General features: G+C 43.7%; 1 protein-coding gene across 6 annotated transcripts in view; it reads right to left on the bottom strand.

Annotated features, from left to right (window-relative positions):
• The window catches only part of ZNF793 (zinc finger protein 793), a 35387-nt gene that overhangs the window by 12696 nt on the left and 5711 nt on the right, over nt 1-16980 (bottom strand). For 2 of the 6 annotated variants that reach the window (XM_087422125.1, XM_087422126.1), the window contains exons 1-2: nt 13054-13159; nt 4316-4361 (exon numbers count right to left, since the gene is read on the bottom strand). The exons of 1 other annotated variant lie outside the window; for it this stretch is intronic. In XM_087422125.1, coding sequence (XP_087278251.1) covers nt 4316-4361; nt 13054-13124 — 117 coding nt within the window. In that variant the 5' untranslated portion in view covers nt 13125-13159. Of the gene's footprint in view, nt 1-4315; nt 4362-11165; nt 11332-13053; nt 13160-16980 lie in introns of those variants that run through there. 3 more of the 6 variants (XM_087422128.1, XM_087422127.1, XM_087422129.1) reach the window with 2 other exon arrangements.

Raw genomic sequence — 16980 nt, 5'->3', positions numbered from 1 at the left:
CAGAGGGGCTGGAGACTGAGGGCAGCAGTCAATCATGTCTATGTGAGCAACCCCCAAAGAAAATTCTGGACACCGAGGCTTAGGCGAGCTTCCTTCCTCAGGCCACTGTGGCAATACTGTGTGTATTGTCACACATCGTTGCTGGGAGAATTTAGCCTTGTCCACAACTCCACAGGGGAGAGGACAACAGGAAGTTCTGTGTGTGAAACTCTCCTGAACTCGGCCACAAGTGTCACTTTTCTGGGCTGACTTTAATGTGTATCCTTTTGCTGTGATAAACCATAACTATGAGTATAACATTCTGTGTGTCCTTCTAGTGAATTATCAAACCTGAGGGTGGTCCTGGGAACCTCTAAACTTGCAACTGGTGTCAGAAGTAAGGGTGGTCTTGTGGACTGCTCTCTAACTTCCCCATGACTGACAGACACGAGAGGCAATGCAGCAGGTGGGTGAAAAGCATGGACACTGGGGCTGGACTGCTTGAGTTCAAATACAGGCTCAGCCACTAAATGAGTGACCCTGGGAAAGCTACTTAACCTCTCTGTGCCTCAGGTTCCTCATCTATTAAATGGAGATAATAATAGTCTTGGTTATTATGTTATTATGAAGTTTAAATGAGTTAATATGTGTAAAGCCTTTAAACTGTGCCTGGCATATAATAGCACTATATAAAGGTGCCTATTTTATTTAAGTAGAAAAACATTGTAAATCAATATTTTAAAATCTGAAAGAAAGGGAAAACAATTCTAAAAGACAAAGAAAAGGCGTTGGGGGGGAGACCCAGGGCCTCTGCCCTGGGCATTAGTGGGGTGGCTAGCTCCAGTGCACTGCACAGTGCTGGGGCACTGGCCCACCACCTCTGGGAGTGTCCTGAGGAAAGAAGCATTGACAGGGCCCCACAGAGGCTGAAGGGGCTGAGAGCAGCGCAGCCCTGCACTCCACTCTCAGGAGGCTGTAGGTCTCCTTGAAGGATGCTGGGTCTCACAGTGGCACTTGAGCAGTGGCCCAGGCAGAGCGACCTGAAGTGAAGGCAGGACCAAAACCAGGGTGGAGGCCAATGGATGCTGGCACATGAGACCCTAAGACCCACACAAAGGCCATGGCACAGAGCAGGTGCCAACCAGATACCCTCTCTAATGCCGGAACAACACACCGTGGTAGTGAGAGAGCAGCCATCAGGCTTTATTGCAGAACGCAGGGCCTTGGCTCAGTGACAGGCTCTGGGTCAACCGTTCCCAAACTGAGCTAACTGGATGGAATGGGATGGGATGGGATGGGATGGGATGGAACAGAATGGAATGGAATAGAACAGAACAGAATAAAATAGAAAAGATATAATTCTGCACCCAAAAGGCCAGGCCATTTTCAGCAAACATAGGTATGAAGAGGAGAGAGATGGAAGAACCACTGAGGTTGTAAAAATAGCATGACTTGGTGACTGAGTGTGAGAGGGGGAAGGTGGGGAGAAGTCAAGGATAAATCTTGGGGTCCTGGCTTGCCTGGTGGGATGGTACCATCTTCTGAGATGGGAAACTGGGACGAGGAGACTAAGTCAAGAGTTCAACTTTGTACACATTAAGTTTGAAGTGCCATGGGGCAGCCAGGTGCAGATGTTGATCACGTCATGGGCAAAGGGGCCTGAAGCTCTTGGAAGAGGCCCGGGCTTAGGTACAGATGAGGGAGTCACCTGCAGACTCACCCCAACTGCCCAAGAGGATGAAACCACCTCCAGAGGCCCCAGAGAAGGCTCAAACCCACAGGAACACAAATGTCTAAGAGATAAGCAGATGGAAAGAAACCACAGATGTTGAGAAGTTGTCATGAGACACAGAGTAGGGGAGCACTGAAGGACAGACCTCAGTGATTATAATCAACAAACACTTAATACGGACAACCAGTCTATTCCAAGCACTTCACATATATTAACTCATTTAGTTGTCACATCTACTCTCTGAGGTAGGTGCCATTATCCCCACATCACAAAGGGAAAACTGGGGCACAGAGAGATTCAAGGCCTTGCCCAAAGTCATACAGATGGTAAGGACTGGGATTCAAACTCAGCAGCTGCTTCCAGGGTCTGTGTTCTTTTTAAAAAAATTTTTTTTTGCTGAGGAATAGCCCTGAGCTAACATCGGTGCCAATCTTCCTCCACTTTATATGTGGGTCGCCGCCACAGCATGGATGACGAGTGGTGTAGCTCTGTGCCAGGGATTTGAAGCCGTGAACCCGGGCCGCCAAAGCAGAGGGCGCCAAAGCCAACCACTACACCACAGGGCCAGCCCCCCAGGGCCTGAGCTCTTAACCAGTACATGGAGCTGCCTTCCACAAAGAAGGGGGCAAAAGGCAGGGTCTAATTCAGCAAAACAATCAAAAAGCATCCTCTGATTTCAGCCTCAGCAAGGTTGCCTGGGACTTTGGCCAGAAAAGTTTTAGTTAAGTGGGAAGAGAGGATGCTGGACTCACGAAGGAATGGGAAACAGGATGTGGAAACATCAGGAGCAGGGAAATCACTGAATTCAGGAGATGAGGGAGGCCAGGAGAGAAAGGGAAGGACTTTGTGGTCTGGAACTGGTGATGGTTTCTAGGATTGGAGCACTGACAGCGGTTGGAGGGACAAGGGAAAAGACCTAGGAAATGGGAGAGGACAGGTCTCTGGAAAGAGATGTCCCTGCTTGAGGAAGGCCTCCGAGGAGGCGGGAATGCAGGAACTCAGGGGCTGAGGGGGAGTCCTGTCAGGTCACAGGGCCCTTCACCTTCAAAAGATGGTGAGGAAGGTAGGGGGAGCTGGGAACAGTTCACACTGAGACTTGCTGGGTAACAAGATGTTCATCTGTTTGCTGCCAAACTAGCAAAGACACTTATGGGGAATAAAAGTAATTTCAATGCTGGGTAGTTTGTCAGTTCCTGTCTAGATCCAGGCTGCAGACATCTTGCATCAAATTGAGGACTTCCGTAAACACGGAGGAATCCTCTTGGCCCCCAGAAAAGAAATAATATTTGTATTTTTACTTGCTTCTAACTGAAATTTAGCATTTCCTTCGTTACAAATGTGGGCCACAAAGCAGAGAGAGGTTAACACTTCTGCAACTCTGACACCGAGAGAAAAGACTATCCAATCATTGGGAAGCTAGGGCCAGACAGTTTGGTCACCTGGAGCACTGGAGTTGCTGTGAGGCTAATACTCTCCTCCACATGAAGTGCAGAGGAACCGCTGTAGAAAACATGCCCCTGCATTTGTCAGTTACTATTAAGAACTTTGTCCACTCCATCAGTGCTTCTCACATTTTCATGTGCATCAGGATTGCCCAGAGCTTGCCAAACACAGATTCCCCAGCCCCCACCCGCAGATGCCCAGATTCTGCAGGTCTAGGGTGTGGCCTGCCATGCTGCGTGTCTAACAAGCTCCCGGGAGATGCCCACGTCCTGGGACCACATTGTCAGCAGCAGCGCTGCTGTACTTCAGCCATAGGCCCCTCAGGGAAATGTCTTTAGAAAGAAGTGCCTTGAAAAGCTAGTTTTCTCTTGGAGATAACAATGTGCTTCTTCCTTATGGACAATGCAAATCATGGACTAGCTGTGTTTGCCTTTGTGCTGGGTTACTAGGAAGACCACAGTTAACGACTCTCGTTGGACTCGCTACTTTGTACATCTGTGTTCCAACAAAAAATGTTCCTTGCATCCTTGCTTGTAATATCAAAATTGGAAACTACCTGAATGTCCATAGAATGGGTGGCTGGTTAAATCAATCATATTCCATGCATATGATGGAACAATACATATCTAGTTAAAAAAAATGGTGTGGTTCTAAGTACTAATATGGAAAAATCTCTAGGATATTTTAATTGGAGAAAAGAAAAGGGTAGAGCAAGTATGTATGTTAAGTGTCCTGCCATTGTATCTATGTCTAGAGAGGAGGCTGCGGTATTCCACAAAAATCCCCCTGCGGCACCAAGGTGCTTCTCCCAGCTGCCAGAATGTTGGCTGCTGCAGGCTTGACACCTTTTGAGAATTGCCCTTGGCCAAAGGCCTCCTTGCCTCCTTTCAGGACAACACGTAGGGCCATTCCAGCTCCAGAGCATCTTATAAGTTCAGCTGGTGCCTCTGTTCAACAACTCCCTCTGCCCAGTCCTGCTTCCTTCACTGCATTATAGGTGTTCCAAGTCTTCCTAGTAAACCTGCTGTGTGCAAATCTCCATCTCTGAGTCTGTTTTCCTGAGAACTCAGGCTATGATGAAGTATATATGCTTGAAATGCATGTATGTTTTCTAAAAGTTTCCCCAAGAAGGGAAACTAGGCTACTTGACATCACACTTACCTGGTACTCAATCATTTTCTGCTGTTCTTGGACTAAGATCCGAGGCCTGTGAAGATAGAGATTGGGGGGAGGAGGATGGAGAAAGAGAGAACAGAGCGGTGAGGGACCAGGCCTGTCTTTGAACTTGCAAATTCCCTATGTAAATCTTGTTCAAAACCCATGCTTTAAATCACTGTGGCAGAAGAAAAAAACAGTGCCATTCAGCTCAGGATGTGGATACATAACACAGACCCCCCAGGAAGTAAAAGCTGCTACCAAGTATGAACTGTAACTTATTAAAAAATAAAATCCTTAAAACGTAAATCACGGCCCCAAGTATATACTGGAGAAGGGCTTCTATAACTGTGTTGAAAATATTACAAAAAACTCAAAGCAAAGTAAAATAACTGTATGATTTTAGTAAAACTAATGGTTACTTAAACTAGAGTACAAATAATTACTGAAAGGCTAAACCTTATTATTCATCCAGCAGATTATTAAGTGTTGCCATTAAAAAATAATTTTCAACAGACAAGAAGAAAGAACTGTTACTTTCAATTAAGATGTTTAATTAAAGAAATAACCGTATGGCTTAAATTATAAAAGAAAAAGGGTAAATCATAGTTTAAGAGTGTACACAAATATTTTATGATGTACTTGAACATTTAATGTTAGAACTGTATTGAAATTATCAATGGAATAACTCGATTTTTTATTTTTTTTTAATTTTTTAAAATTTTATTTATTTATTTTTCCCCCAAAGCCCCAGTAGATAGTTGTATGTCATAGCTGCACATCCTTCTAGTTGCTGTATGTGGGACGCAGCCTCAGCGTGGCCGGAGAAGCAGTGTGTTGGTGTGCAACAGGGATCCGAACCCCGGCCGCCAGCAGCAGAGAGCACGCACTTAACCGCTAAGCCACCAGGCCGGCCCTAACTCGATTTTTCACATCATATCTTTTGGGTGGTGAACATGATGTAGTCCACACAGAAATCAAAATATAATGATGTACACCTGTAACTTATATAATGTTATAAACCAATGTTACTTCAATTAAAAAAATAAACAAAACAGGAAAAAAAAAATTATGTCTTTTGTGGCTGTTCTCACTGACCTAACCTGGGCTGGTGTCATCCTCACTGGAAAAGCCTACTAGTACCCAGATTCTGATCTCTACCACTAATTTTTACTAAAAAGAACTAGAGCTCCTTGAAAAATGGCTGACTCCACATTAGGAGCAAAGAATGTAAGATGCACCTTTGTAATCTTGAGTGTCAGAAAGCAAGGACCCGGGTCGGCCTGGTGGCGCAAGCGGTTAAGTGCGTGCGCTCCGCTGCAGCGGCCAGGGGTTCGCTGGTTCAGATCCTGGGCGCGCACGAACGAACTGCTTGTCAAGCCATGCTGTGGCGGCATCCCATATAAAGTAGAGGAAGATGGACATGGATGTTAGCCCCGGGCCAGTCTTTCTCAGCAAAAAAAAAAAAAAAGAGGAGGATTGGCAGATGTTAGCTCAGGACCGATCTTCCTCACAAAAAAAAAAGAAAGGAAGGACCCTTCTTCAGTGGATGGGTCCTGGCAAGGGGGCACAGGAGCAAGCCTCAAGGGGCTCCAACTATGCAGGAAAAGTGCTAAGAGAAAACTGGCCATATCTACTGAAGCTAATAACACGACTATGTTATGGCCCAGTAGTTCCTTATGAACACATATGTTCACAAAATTTCAGTCTATAAAAACTATGAATTTGTAGTGATATTCAAAAATCACAATATTAAAATTTTTCTCTCTCTTTTTTTTTTGTGAGGAAGATTAGCCCTGTGCTAACATCTGCCAATCCTCCTCTTTTTTTGCTGAGGAAGACTGGCCCTGGGCCAACATCTGTGCCCATCTTCCTCCACTTTATATGAGACGCCGCCACAGCATGGCCTGCCAAGCGCTGCGTTGGTGCGCGCCTGGGATCCAAACCGGCGAACCCCGGGCCGCAGCAGCAGAGTGCGCGCACTTAACTGCTTGAGCCCCTGGGCCAGCCCCTAAAATTTTTTCTCTTAAAGTAACTGGTACTGTAGTTAGATATGACTACTAAAACACGGAGACTCCCTATTTCCAAAACATCCACACATTAGGAAATAAAGAACTAAACTGGTACAAAACATTAATAAAGAATGTTCAAGTTTTTCACTCACAGAAGTGAGAAACCGTATAAATAGGTCTGAATATACTGTGCCAATAATCTACAGCCTGGAATTGAAAATCCACATCCACGAGCAACAAGAGATCTCAACCACGGCTGATGAGACTGTAATTTGGTTCAACTGTTTTGGAAAACTCTTTGGCCATTTCTACTAAAGCTGAACAGAGAATCCCTTACGACCCAGAAGTTCCACTCCTGGGTATATACCAGAGAAATAAATGCATACTGTTCAATAAAGGCTTGTATAAGAATGTTCATAGCTGCTTTGATCATAATAAGTCAAAACTAGAAACTGCCCAGGAGAACTAGATAAATTGTGGTGCATCCATTCAATGGAATACAACTCAACAATAAAAAGGAATGAACTGCTGATATCCATGCAACAGCATGGATAAATTTCATAGACATTATGTCAAATGAAAGAAGTCAAAAATAGGAGAGAATATACTGTATAATCCCATTTCTAGAAAGTTCTAGAACAGGTAAAACTAATATTTGGTGACACAGTCAGAATGGGGGAAGGGGATGGATATTACTGAGATGAAGCAGGAAGAAGCTTTCTAAGGTAGGGGTCAGCAAACGTTTATTTACAGGGCCAGATAGTAAATATTTCAACCTTTATGGGTCATATGGTGTTTGCCACAACTAAATTCTGCTGCTGCAGCACAAGAGCAGCCAGAGACAATAATGTGTGAACGAAAGGGTGCTGCTGTGTCCCAATGACACTTTAACTGCAAACACACATGGCAGGCCAGATTTGGCTCATGGGCTGTAGTTTGCCAACTGCAGATCTAAGGTGATGTAAATGTTGATCCGAGTAGTGGTTACTGGAGTGTATACATATCTAAAAATTCATCAAGTTGTATATTTATGATTTGTACATTTTGCTCCTTGTATTTTTTTGTGTGTGTGAGGAAGATCAGCCCTGAGCTAAAATCCATGCCAATCCTCCTCTTTTTGCTGAGGAAGACTGGCCCTGAGCTAGCATCTGTGCCCATCTTCCTCCACTTTATATGGGACACCACCACAGCACCGCCTGACAAGTGGTGCATCCGTGCGCGCCCGGGATTCGAACCCGGGGCCGCCAGCAGCGGAGTGCAGGCACTTAACCGCTATGCCACGGGGCCAGCCCGGCTTTATGTATTTTATACCTCAGTAAAAGAGAAAAGGAAAAGAAAGGCAAAAGGCAAGCCACGACAAGACAAGCTCTGCATCCACCAGAACAGACTCACATCTTTGAGGGCAGGAAGACCATCTCACCACTAGGGGGCAACAAGTGTTTGTCTGCGGACAGGCATTCTCCAGCTGTAGCCCTGAGGGCTGACAACTCAAACTTCGTCAACCCCACAGCTGATGCCCACCAGATCCAGGCTTTGCCCACTAAGAAAGAGTATAGGATGAAAACCTTTAAAACAGAGCAACTAATACCTGTACTTTGCAAAAAGAGGAGACTGTAATTTTCCTATGGGACAGAGAACAGCTTTTCCTGAGTCTAGTGCACTCACACCGTTTGATATCCTGGTACCTTTTCCTGTAAAAACAGGTCTAGCAAATTACTCTCCTGAGGTTTCCTTACAGAATTATGAATAATCCCTCCAACATGAATCAGTGACTGCCCTAGTCCTACAGTTGGTCAATTCTGAGATTGAAGAAAATCAATTAGAAGAGACTGAAAAAAATTGGCCACAGCTGGAATAACAGACTTTTTAATCATATACTTTTACGTGTCAAGTAAGCATGAGAATTTAAAAATGACTTAGTCCAACTTTCACGTAAGTATAAAAGGTTTTCAGTGTCCCTAAATATTAAGCTTGCTCTCACTCAGCACTGAAAGTGAAATCCCTGTAATATCATCTTCCAGCTGAGATGACACCCATCCTAACTGGACAACTAGAGGTAAACTTTCTTAGTAAAACAGACTAGACACACCAAAGGTTAATAACATGGAGGGTTCACTAGGCCAAATTACCTCAATATGAACATTGAGGCCCAAGGTCACCCAAGGTCCTGACCTACTAAATTACTTAAAAGCTAGGAAGGGGGCCAGCCCAGTGGCGTAGAGGATAGGTGCGTGCGTTCCACTCCGGTGGTCTGGAGTTCACAGGTTGAGATCCTGGGCACAGACAGATGCACCACTTGTCAAGCCATGCTGCGGCAGCGTCCCAGATAAAGTAGAGGAAGACGGGCATGGATGTTAGCTCAGGGCTAATCTTCCTCACCAAAAAAAAAAAAAAAAAAAAAGCTAGGAAGAAGTATAGACAATATTTTAGTTGGTAAAAACTGTTCTTTGCTTTACGTATATATTGCAATAGTGTTGATGAAGAGCTGTTCAAGTTATTACTAAGAAAAAATAAAGAGATTCTCTGAAAGGAAGAAATTATAGAAGAAGCTCTTCTGAACCTCTGAAAAAATGTGAATAAAATTGTGTTTCTCCTTTTAAGGAAAGTGAATAGCTCCCAATTAGTTTAGTGATTAGCAGAAGACACCAGTTTTAAGAGAAAAAAATTGTTTCAAAATGAATACGTTTTCTTAGCTTTGTTTTACAGAAGTCTTTTCTCACTAATCTACTGACAAATCATCTTGTGAAAAGGGGAATAATTTTAAAGTGCTGGAAGTATTCTCCGTCCTATTCTGGGTGGTGGGTACATGAGGGTGCACGTGGAAAAATTCATAACCCTAAAATGCGAAGTGAGTTAATGTTTTACTTTTCTCTTAGTGGACAGTAAATATCCATGATCTCTTAATTGTATCAAAATGCTTTGAAATATTGTACAGGTCATAAAGCATGGTTAGTGTGAAAATGGCATTTAACTATCATATTAGTAATGGAAGAGACTGAGCAGTGAGCTTATTATGCCTAAAAATCTTTTTCTTTACTGGGGTATAATTTACATTTAATAAATGAATCCTTTTTTTTTTTTTTTTTGTGAGGAAGATCAGCTCTGAGCTAACATCTATTGCCAATCCTCCTCCTTTTTTTTTTTTCCCCAAAGCCCCAGTAGATAGTTGTATGTCATAGTTGCACATCCTTCTAGTTGCTGTATGTGGGACGTGGCCTCAGCATGGCTGGAGAAGCGGTGCGTCGGTGCGTGCCCGGGATCTGAACCCGGGCCACCAGTAGTGGAGCGCGCGCACTTAACCACTAAGTCACTGGCCGGCCCTAAATGAATCCATTTTAATTGTACCGTTCAATGGGTTTTGACAAATGTATTCACCCATGTAGCTGCCACACAATCAAGATACGGAACATTTCCATCACCCCAGAAAGCTCCCTTATAATTCTTCTCTATATGTCTTTTGTTAAGGAACTTCTTCTTCACAAGATACAATAACAAATTTGTCTTAATAGTGTTAAGATGAACTACTTTAGATTCTTGCCTCTTCTACAGAAGAAATAAAAAATGATTTTCTTGAATGTTAAATAAGATACAGATACTTCTTTGCTTACATAATACATTAATCGTCATACGAGTAAGTCAAAAGAGTAGTTAAAAAAAAAGGTATGATCTACTGTTTGAATTTCATTTTTATGAAGGTCAGAAACAGGTAACCCTGACCTATGAGATGGCTTTGGGTGGGCACTACTTGGGAGGGGCAGGGGAAGACTTCAGGGTGCTGAAAACATTCTCTATGGTGATCTAGGTGGTGGGTGTGTGAGGGTGCACATATGGAAAAATTCATTAAGCTACACACTGTTCTCTATGCAAGTTACATCTCAAGTTTTTATTTATTTTATTTTACTTTTTGTCAGGAAGATTAGCCCTAAGCTAACATCCATTGCCAATCCTCCTCTTTTTGTTGAGGAAGACTGGCCCTGGTCTAACATCTGTGCTCATCTTCCTATACCCTTTATCTGGGACGCCGCCACAGCAAGGCTTGATAAGCAGTGCATCAGTGCGCGCCCGGGATCCGGGCCCGCAAACCCCGGACCATGGCAGCGGAGCACCTGTACTTAACCGCTGCGCCACCGGGCCGGTCCACGTCTCAAGGTTTTTAAAAATAAAAAACACCACAACCCCACCCATCATTTAAAAGATCTGTGTAGAAAAACTTTTAGTATGAAATACAATAAAATGCCATTGGTGGTTCAATTTGGGTGGCAGAATGTTTCCTACTCTAGTCTGTAATTGTAACACACACAACACACACACACACATACACACTTCGGTATTCATGTTATTTCATTCACTGTCCATTGCCTTTTTTTTTCATCATGAGGGAAGCTACAGGAGCATTTGAACAGGGGGAAGGGTTTCTCTGAGAGAACTGAACTGACCAGTAGGAATTGAGCTGTCAAGAAAGGCGTGGGGGGCCGGCCCCGTGGCTTAGTGGTTAAGTGCGCGCGCTCCGCTACTGGCGGCCAGGGGTTCAAATCCCGGGCGCACACCGACGCACCGCTTCTCTGGCCATGCTGAGGCCGCGTCCCACATACAGCAACTAGAAGGATGTGCAACTGTGACATACAACTATCTACTGGGGCTTTGGGGAATAAAAAGGAGGAGGATTGGCAATAGATGTTAGCTTAGAGCCGGTCTTCCTCAGCACAAAGAAGAGGCTTAGCATGGATGTTAGCTCAGGGCTGATCTTCCTCAGAAAGAAAGGCGTGGGGCCCAGCAGGCTGAGGCAGTTAATCCAGCTTTGGCTCACTACTCGCTCCTCTAAGAGAGTACACTCCCTTCCTCACCTTCCTGGACTTGGCTACTCGGCCTGGCCTGGTCTCCACAGCTGCGCGGTTCCAGCTGAGTGGCGGTGTGGCAATGTGCTGGCAAATGTGTGTCCAGAGGAACTGGGTTCTGGCCCTGGCTCTGTGACCATCTAGGTCTGTGGCCTGCAAAAGTCACTTCTTTCCCCTTTAAATGAAATGGCAGCATCAATGGATGCTAAAAACATTGGCAAAAGTTGGATGAAAAACAGTGTATTTATATAGTATCTAAATATCTTCCTATAAGATATTTATTAATTATAAAAGGAAAAATAGTAACTTTACCTTTGAGAAACCTGGAAGATATCACCTTAACATCACAAGTGACGAGACATATAACATTATGTGCCCCCTGACATGATGCACCATGAGGGTACAACATGCCTTCTGTGGTATTCTGCCCAAAATGCAGACCTGACTCTAATCATGAGGCAACATCACACAAAACCACATTGAGTGACACTATACAAAATAACTGACCTATACTCTCAAAAATGTCGACTTCATGAAGGACAAAGACTGAGGAACTGATCCTGATTAAAGGAAACTACAGGGACATGTCAGCTAAAAGTAGCATGTGATCTCAAACTGGATTCTGGAACGAAAAAAGAAAAGCTGCTATAAAACAGCATTACTGGTTGACATCTGAATATGGACTGTGGATTAGATAATAGTATTAAATCAGTATTGATTGACTGATTTTGAAAACTGCACTCTGGTTATACAGGAAAATGTTCTCATTCTTAGGAAACACACCCTAGTATTTTGGGGTAAAAGAGTACCATGTCTGCAACTTATTCTCAAGTACTAGAGAAAAAAAGGGGAAAAATAATATATATTTATAACTTTTCATACATATACATATACACACACATACGCAGAGAGAGAGTGTGAGAGCATAAACGTGAGGAGCCCACGGTAATATTCCTGCAAATTATCCAAATAAAAGAGCCCCTCTAGAGGCTCTTTTCAAGCTGCCTTATTCAGGTCTCTGCAGCCAATGGTCAGTCTCCAAAGGCTAAGAGATCTGACCAGGGGCCTCTGAGATCCCCTTCCAAACTACCCACAAAGAGCCATCCTCAGCTTGACAACTTCATTAACAAGAGCCTGACTCCAAGTCCACTCCAAACCTCCAGGGTCTACTTCATTGTGCATGTTTTTGGTTTCCAGAGGGAATAACAGAAAACAGGCAATCTCAAATGGCCAAGCCAGGGCTACAGGTCAGAATTTTCTCCTGATGTTTGTTTGGTTTCAGAATTTCAGACAAAACTTCCCCATGGTATAAATGTTTTGGCTTCAGATTATTTCTATGATTCCACCTAATTCAAGTTCAAAAATAAAACTAACCCACTGTAGGCGGAGGGAAGTCAAGATGGTGGCGTAGGCAGACTCTGAACTCACCTCCTCCTGCAGACACAGCCAATTTATAACTACTCGTGGAAAAATTACCCCTGAGACAGAACTGAAAACTGGATAAGAGGAACTCCTGCACCAAAGGACAATCCTAATTGAGGTGGAAGAGGCAGAAACTCCCTTCTGGAGAGGAAAAACGCTGCCTTCACAAGCCGCAGCATCTCACTGCCGCCCGGGAGCAGCGCACAGGTCTGCAGCCTCCCTGGAGGAGCGGGGCCCTGAGCCGGGGAGCGCCTCCAGTGGGGGCATTTTGTGGACCCAGCACAATCGAGACAAGTGGCATAATATCTGACTTTGCCTGCTACTAAAACATTGGGGAGCACCCCCAGAAAAGCTGGATCACAAAGACATTAAAACCGGCTCTTAAAGGGCCCACGCGCAAACTCACCCGTTTCAGAAAGCAACCTAAAATCACCAGAAAGAAAGGTGCACAGTGCTGTGGTGAAAAGAGACTCACCTAATAGGCCCAGAGTGCATCTCGGTGAGGGGTGAGACCTCTCCAGGGACTGGGACATTGGCGGCGGCCATTGTTGTGGCCTGGTGTGGGCGTGCTGACACACTCTGCATGGGAGTTCTCCCTGAGGCCGGCTAGCCCAGGGTCTGCCCCACCTGCTAGAGCACCGATTTAATCCAGCTCAGCCAGGGCGGGCAGCCCACCCTAGAGACTGGCCCCACCCAACAACAAGCCCTCAGGCAACTTGTGGGCCTGCATAGATTGGTGACTGGATTCTCTGCTGCCTGGCAACTGAGCCGACTTCAGTGGGGCAGGGCGACTTCAGTGGGGCAGGGCGTGCACAAGGAGCTGGTGGAGTGTGTGGGGCTCCCGCCGTGGAGAGACTGGGTCCACTTCGGGAGGTTGGGGCACGCACACGGGGCAGGACTGTGTTGACTGTGTGTGTGGACCTGTGGGCAGCAGGGCTTGTCAGCTGCAGAAGACTTGTGCTTCTCAAAGACCCACATAGGGGGTTTGCCCCACCTTCCAAAGCCTGAAACAATTGGGTGCTCCTGTGCCTGAGGCCAGCCCCACCCAGCTGCAATCCTCAGAGAGCTGACAAGGGACCTAAAGGCTGGAGGCTTATAGCAATTGTAAGGCCCTGAGCCTAACAACCTGCCACGCTGGGGGCCTAGTCACTTAAAAGGAAATACTGCAACACAAATGTGGTATTAGAACTTGCAGCCAACTGTGCTGGGGCTCCCCACACCTGATAAAGAGACTGAAGGGCTCACAACAACTACAAGCAGCTGAGCATTACAACAGCTGGCCAGGAGCATAACTCGGCCTCCCTGAGCACCTACAGGGAGAGCAAACAGGGCACAACAGAAGGACACACGCAGCCCACATAGGGGTCACCCCTGGAACATGGAGAACTGAGGGAAGCACACTGCAGGCCCCCTAAGGGATCACTTACATAAGGTCACCTATCCAAGAGCAGGAGACGTAGCTGACCTACCTAATACGTAGACACAAGCCCAGGGAAAGAGGCAAAATGAGGAGGCAAAGGAATACATTCCAAGTAAGGGAACAGGACAAAACCCCAGAAAAGGAACTAAGTGAAACAGAAATGAGCAACCTACCCGACAGAGAGTTCAAACAAAGAGTGTTAAGGATGCTCACTGATCTGGGGAGAAGAATAGATGAACTCAGTGAGAATGTCACCAAAGAAATGGAAGATATAAAAAAGAACCAATCAGAAATGAAGAATACAATACTGGAAATGAAAAATTCACTAGAGGGACTCAAAAGCAGAGTAGAGGATACAGAAGAACGGATCTGCGAGCTGGACGAAGGACTAGAAGAAATTACCCAAGCTGAACAGGTAAAAGAGAAAAGAATTAAAAAGAGTGAGGACAGTCTAAGGGACCTCTGGGACAACATCAAGCACACTAACATCCGTGTTATAGGTGTCCCGGAAGGAGAAGAGTGAGACAAAGGGGCAGAGAATCTATTTCAAGAAATAATAGATGAAAACTTCCCTAACCTAAGGAAGGAAACAGACATCCAGGTACAGGAAGCAGAGAGAGCTCCAAACAAGATAAACCCAAAGAGGCCCACACCAAGACACATCATAATCAAAATGTCCAGAATTAAAGATAAAGAGAGAATCCTAAAAGCCGCAAGAGAAAGTCAAGTTACATACAAAGGAAACCCCATATGGCTATCAGCTGACTTCTCAGCAGAAACCTTACAGGCTAGAAGAGAGTGGCACAATATATTTAAAGTGCTAAAATGAAAAAACTTACGCCAAGAATACTCTACCCAGCAAGGTTATCATTCAAAATGGAAGGAGAGATCAAAAATTTCCCAGACAAGCAAAAATTAAAGGAGTTCGTCAACAAGAAACCAGTGCTACAAGAAATGTTAAAGGGACTGATTTAAGGGAAAAAGAGAAGCCCACAAATAGGAAAAATTATCTATTTCCATGATAAGAACGTAATGGATACAAATGCACAAAAAAGATGTTAGATATGATATCAAAAACATAAAAGGAGGGAGGAGGGGAGTTAAAGAGTAGAGCTTTCAGACAGAGGTCAAACTAAAGAGACCATCAATTCTGTATAGAAGAAGAAAGGAACAGAGAAGGACTAATAAAACACTGAGAAAAAAAAAGTTAAAAATGGCAGTAAGTACATACTTATCAATAGCTACTTTAAATGTCAATGGACTAAATGCTCCAATTAAAAGGCATAGGGTGGCTGAATGGATAAAAAAACAAGACCCATATATATGCTGCATACCAGAGACACACTTCAGACCTAAAGACACTCACAAACTGAAAGTGAAGGGATGGAAAAAGATACTCCACACAAATGGCAATGAAAAGAAAGCTGGGGTAGCAGTACTCATATCAGACAAAATAGACTTTAAAACAAAAACTGTAAAAAGAGACAAAGAAGGGCATTACATAATGATCAAGGGAACAATCCACCAAGAGGATATAACACTTGTAAACGTCTACGCACCCAATGTAGGTGCACCTAAATATATAAAGCAATTATTAACAGACATGAAAACAGAAATAGACAGTAACAAAATAATAGTAGGGGACTTTAACACTCCACTTACACCAATGGATAGATCATCCAAACAGAAGATTAATAAGGAAACATTGGCCTTAAACGACACACTAGAACAGAGGGACCTAGTAGATATATACAGAGCATTCCATCCAAAAACCGAAGAATACACGTTCTTTTCAAATGCACATGGAACATTCTCCAGGATTGATCACATGTTAGGCCACAAAACAAGTCTCCATAAATTTAAGAAGATTGAAATAATACCAAGTATCTTTTCTGACCACAACGGTATGAAACTAGAAATCAACTATAGGAAGAAAATCAGAAAAGCCACAAATACGTGGAGATTAAACAAAATGCTACTGAACAACGACTGGGTCAATGAAGAAATCAAAGAAGAAATCAAAAAATACCTGGAGACAAATGAAAATGAAAATACAACATGCCAGAATTTATGGGATACAGCAAAAGAAGTTCTAAGAGGGAAGATTATAGCAACACAGGCCTATCTCAACAAACAAGAAAAATCTCAAATAAACAATCTAACAATGCACCTAAAGGAACTGGAAAAAGAAGAACAAACAAAGCCCAAAATCAGTAGAAGAAGGGAAATCATAAAAATCAGAGCAGAGATAAATGAAATAGAGACCAAAAAAACAATAGAAAAAATTAATAAAACCAAGAGCTGGTTCTTTGAAAAGATAAACAAAATTGACAAACCTTTAGCTAGACTCACCAAGAAAAAAAGAGAGAAGGCACAAATAAGTAAAATCAGAAATGAAAGAGGAGAAATTACAACAGACACCTCAGAAATACAAAAGATTATAACAGAATAGTAAGAAAAGCTATATGCCAACCAATTCGACAATCTGGAAGAAATGGATAAATTCTTAGACTCATACAACCTTCCAAAACTGGATCAAGAAGAAGTAGAGAATTTGAATAGACCACTCACCAGTAAGGAGATCGAAACACTAATCAAAAACCTCCCCAAAAATAAAAGTCCAGGACCAGACGGCTTCCCTGGTGAATTCTACCAAACATTCAAAGAAGACTTAATACCTATCCTTATCAAACTCTTCCAAAAAATTGAGGACAGGGGGAAGCTCCCTAACTCATTCTACAAAGCCAACATTACCCTGATACCAAAACCAGAAAAGGACAACACAAAAAAAGAAAACTACAGGCCAATATCACTGATGAACATCGATGCAAAAATCCTCAACAAAATACTAGCAAATCGCATACAACAATACGTTAAAAAGATTATACACCATGATCAAGTGGGATTTATTCCAGTTATGCAGGGATGGTTTAACATTCACAAATCAATCAACGTGATACACCACATTAATAAAATGAAGAA

This window comes from Ceratotherium simum, chromosome 33, assembly GCF_057802395.1.
Source record: "Ceratotherium simum simum isolate JZ-2026a chromosome 33, ASM5780239v1, whole genome shotgun sequence".
Taxonomy (NCBI): domain Eukaryota; kingdom Metazoa; phylum Chordata; class Mammalia; order Perissodactyla; family Rhinocerotidae; genus Ceratotherium; species Ceratotherium simum.
Note: the sequence above shows the minus strand (reverse complement) of the source record. Positions and strands in the feature narration are given on the sequence as shown.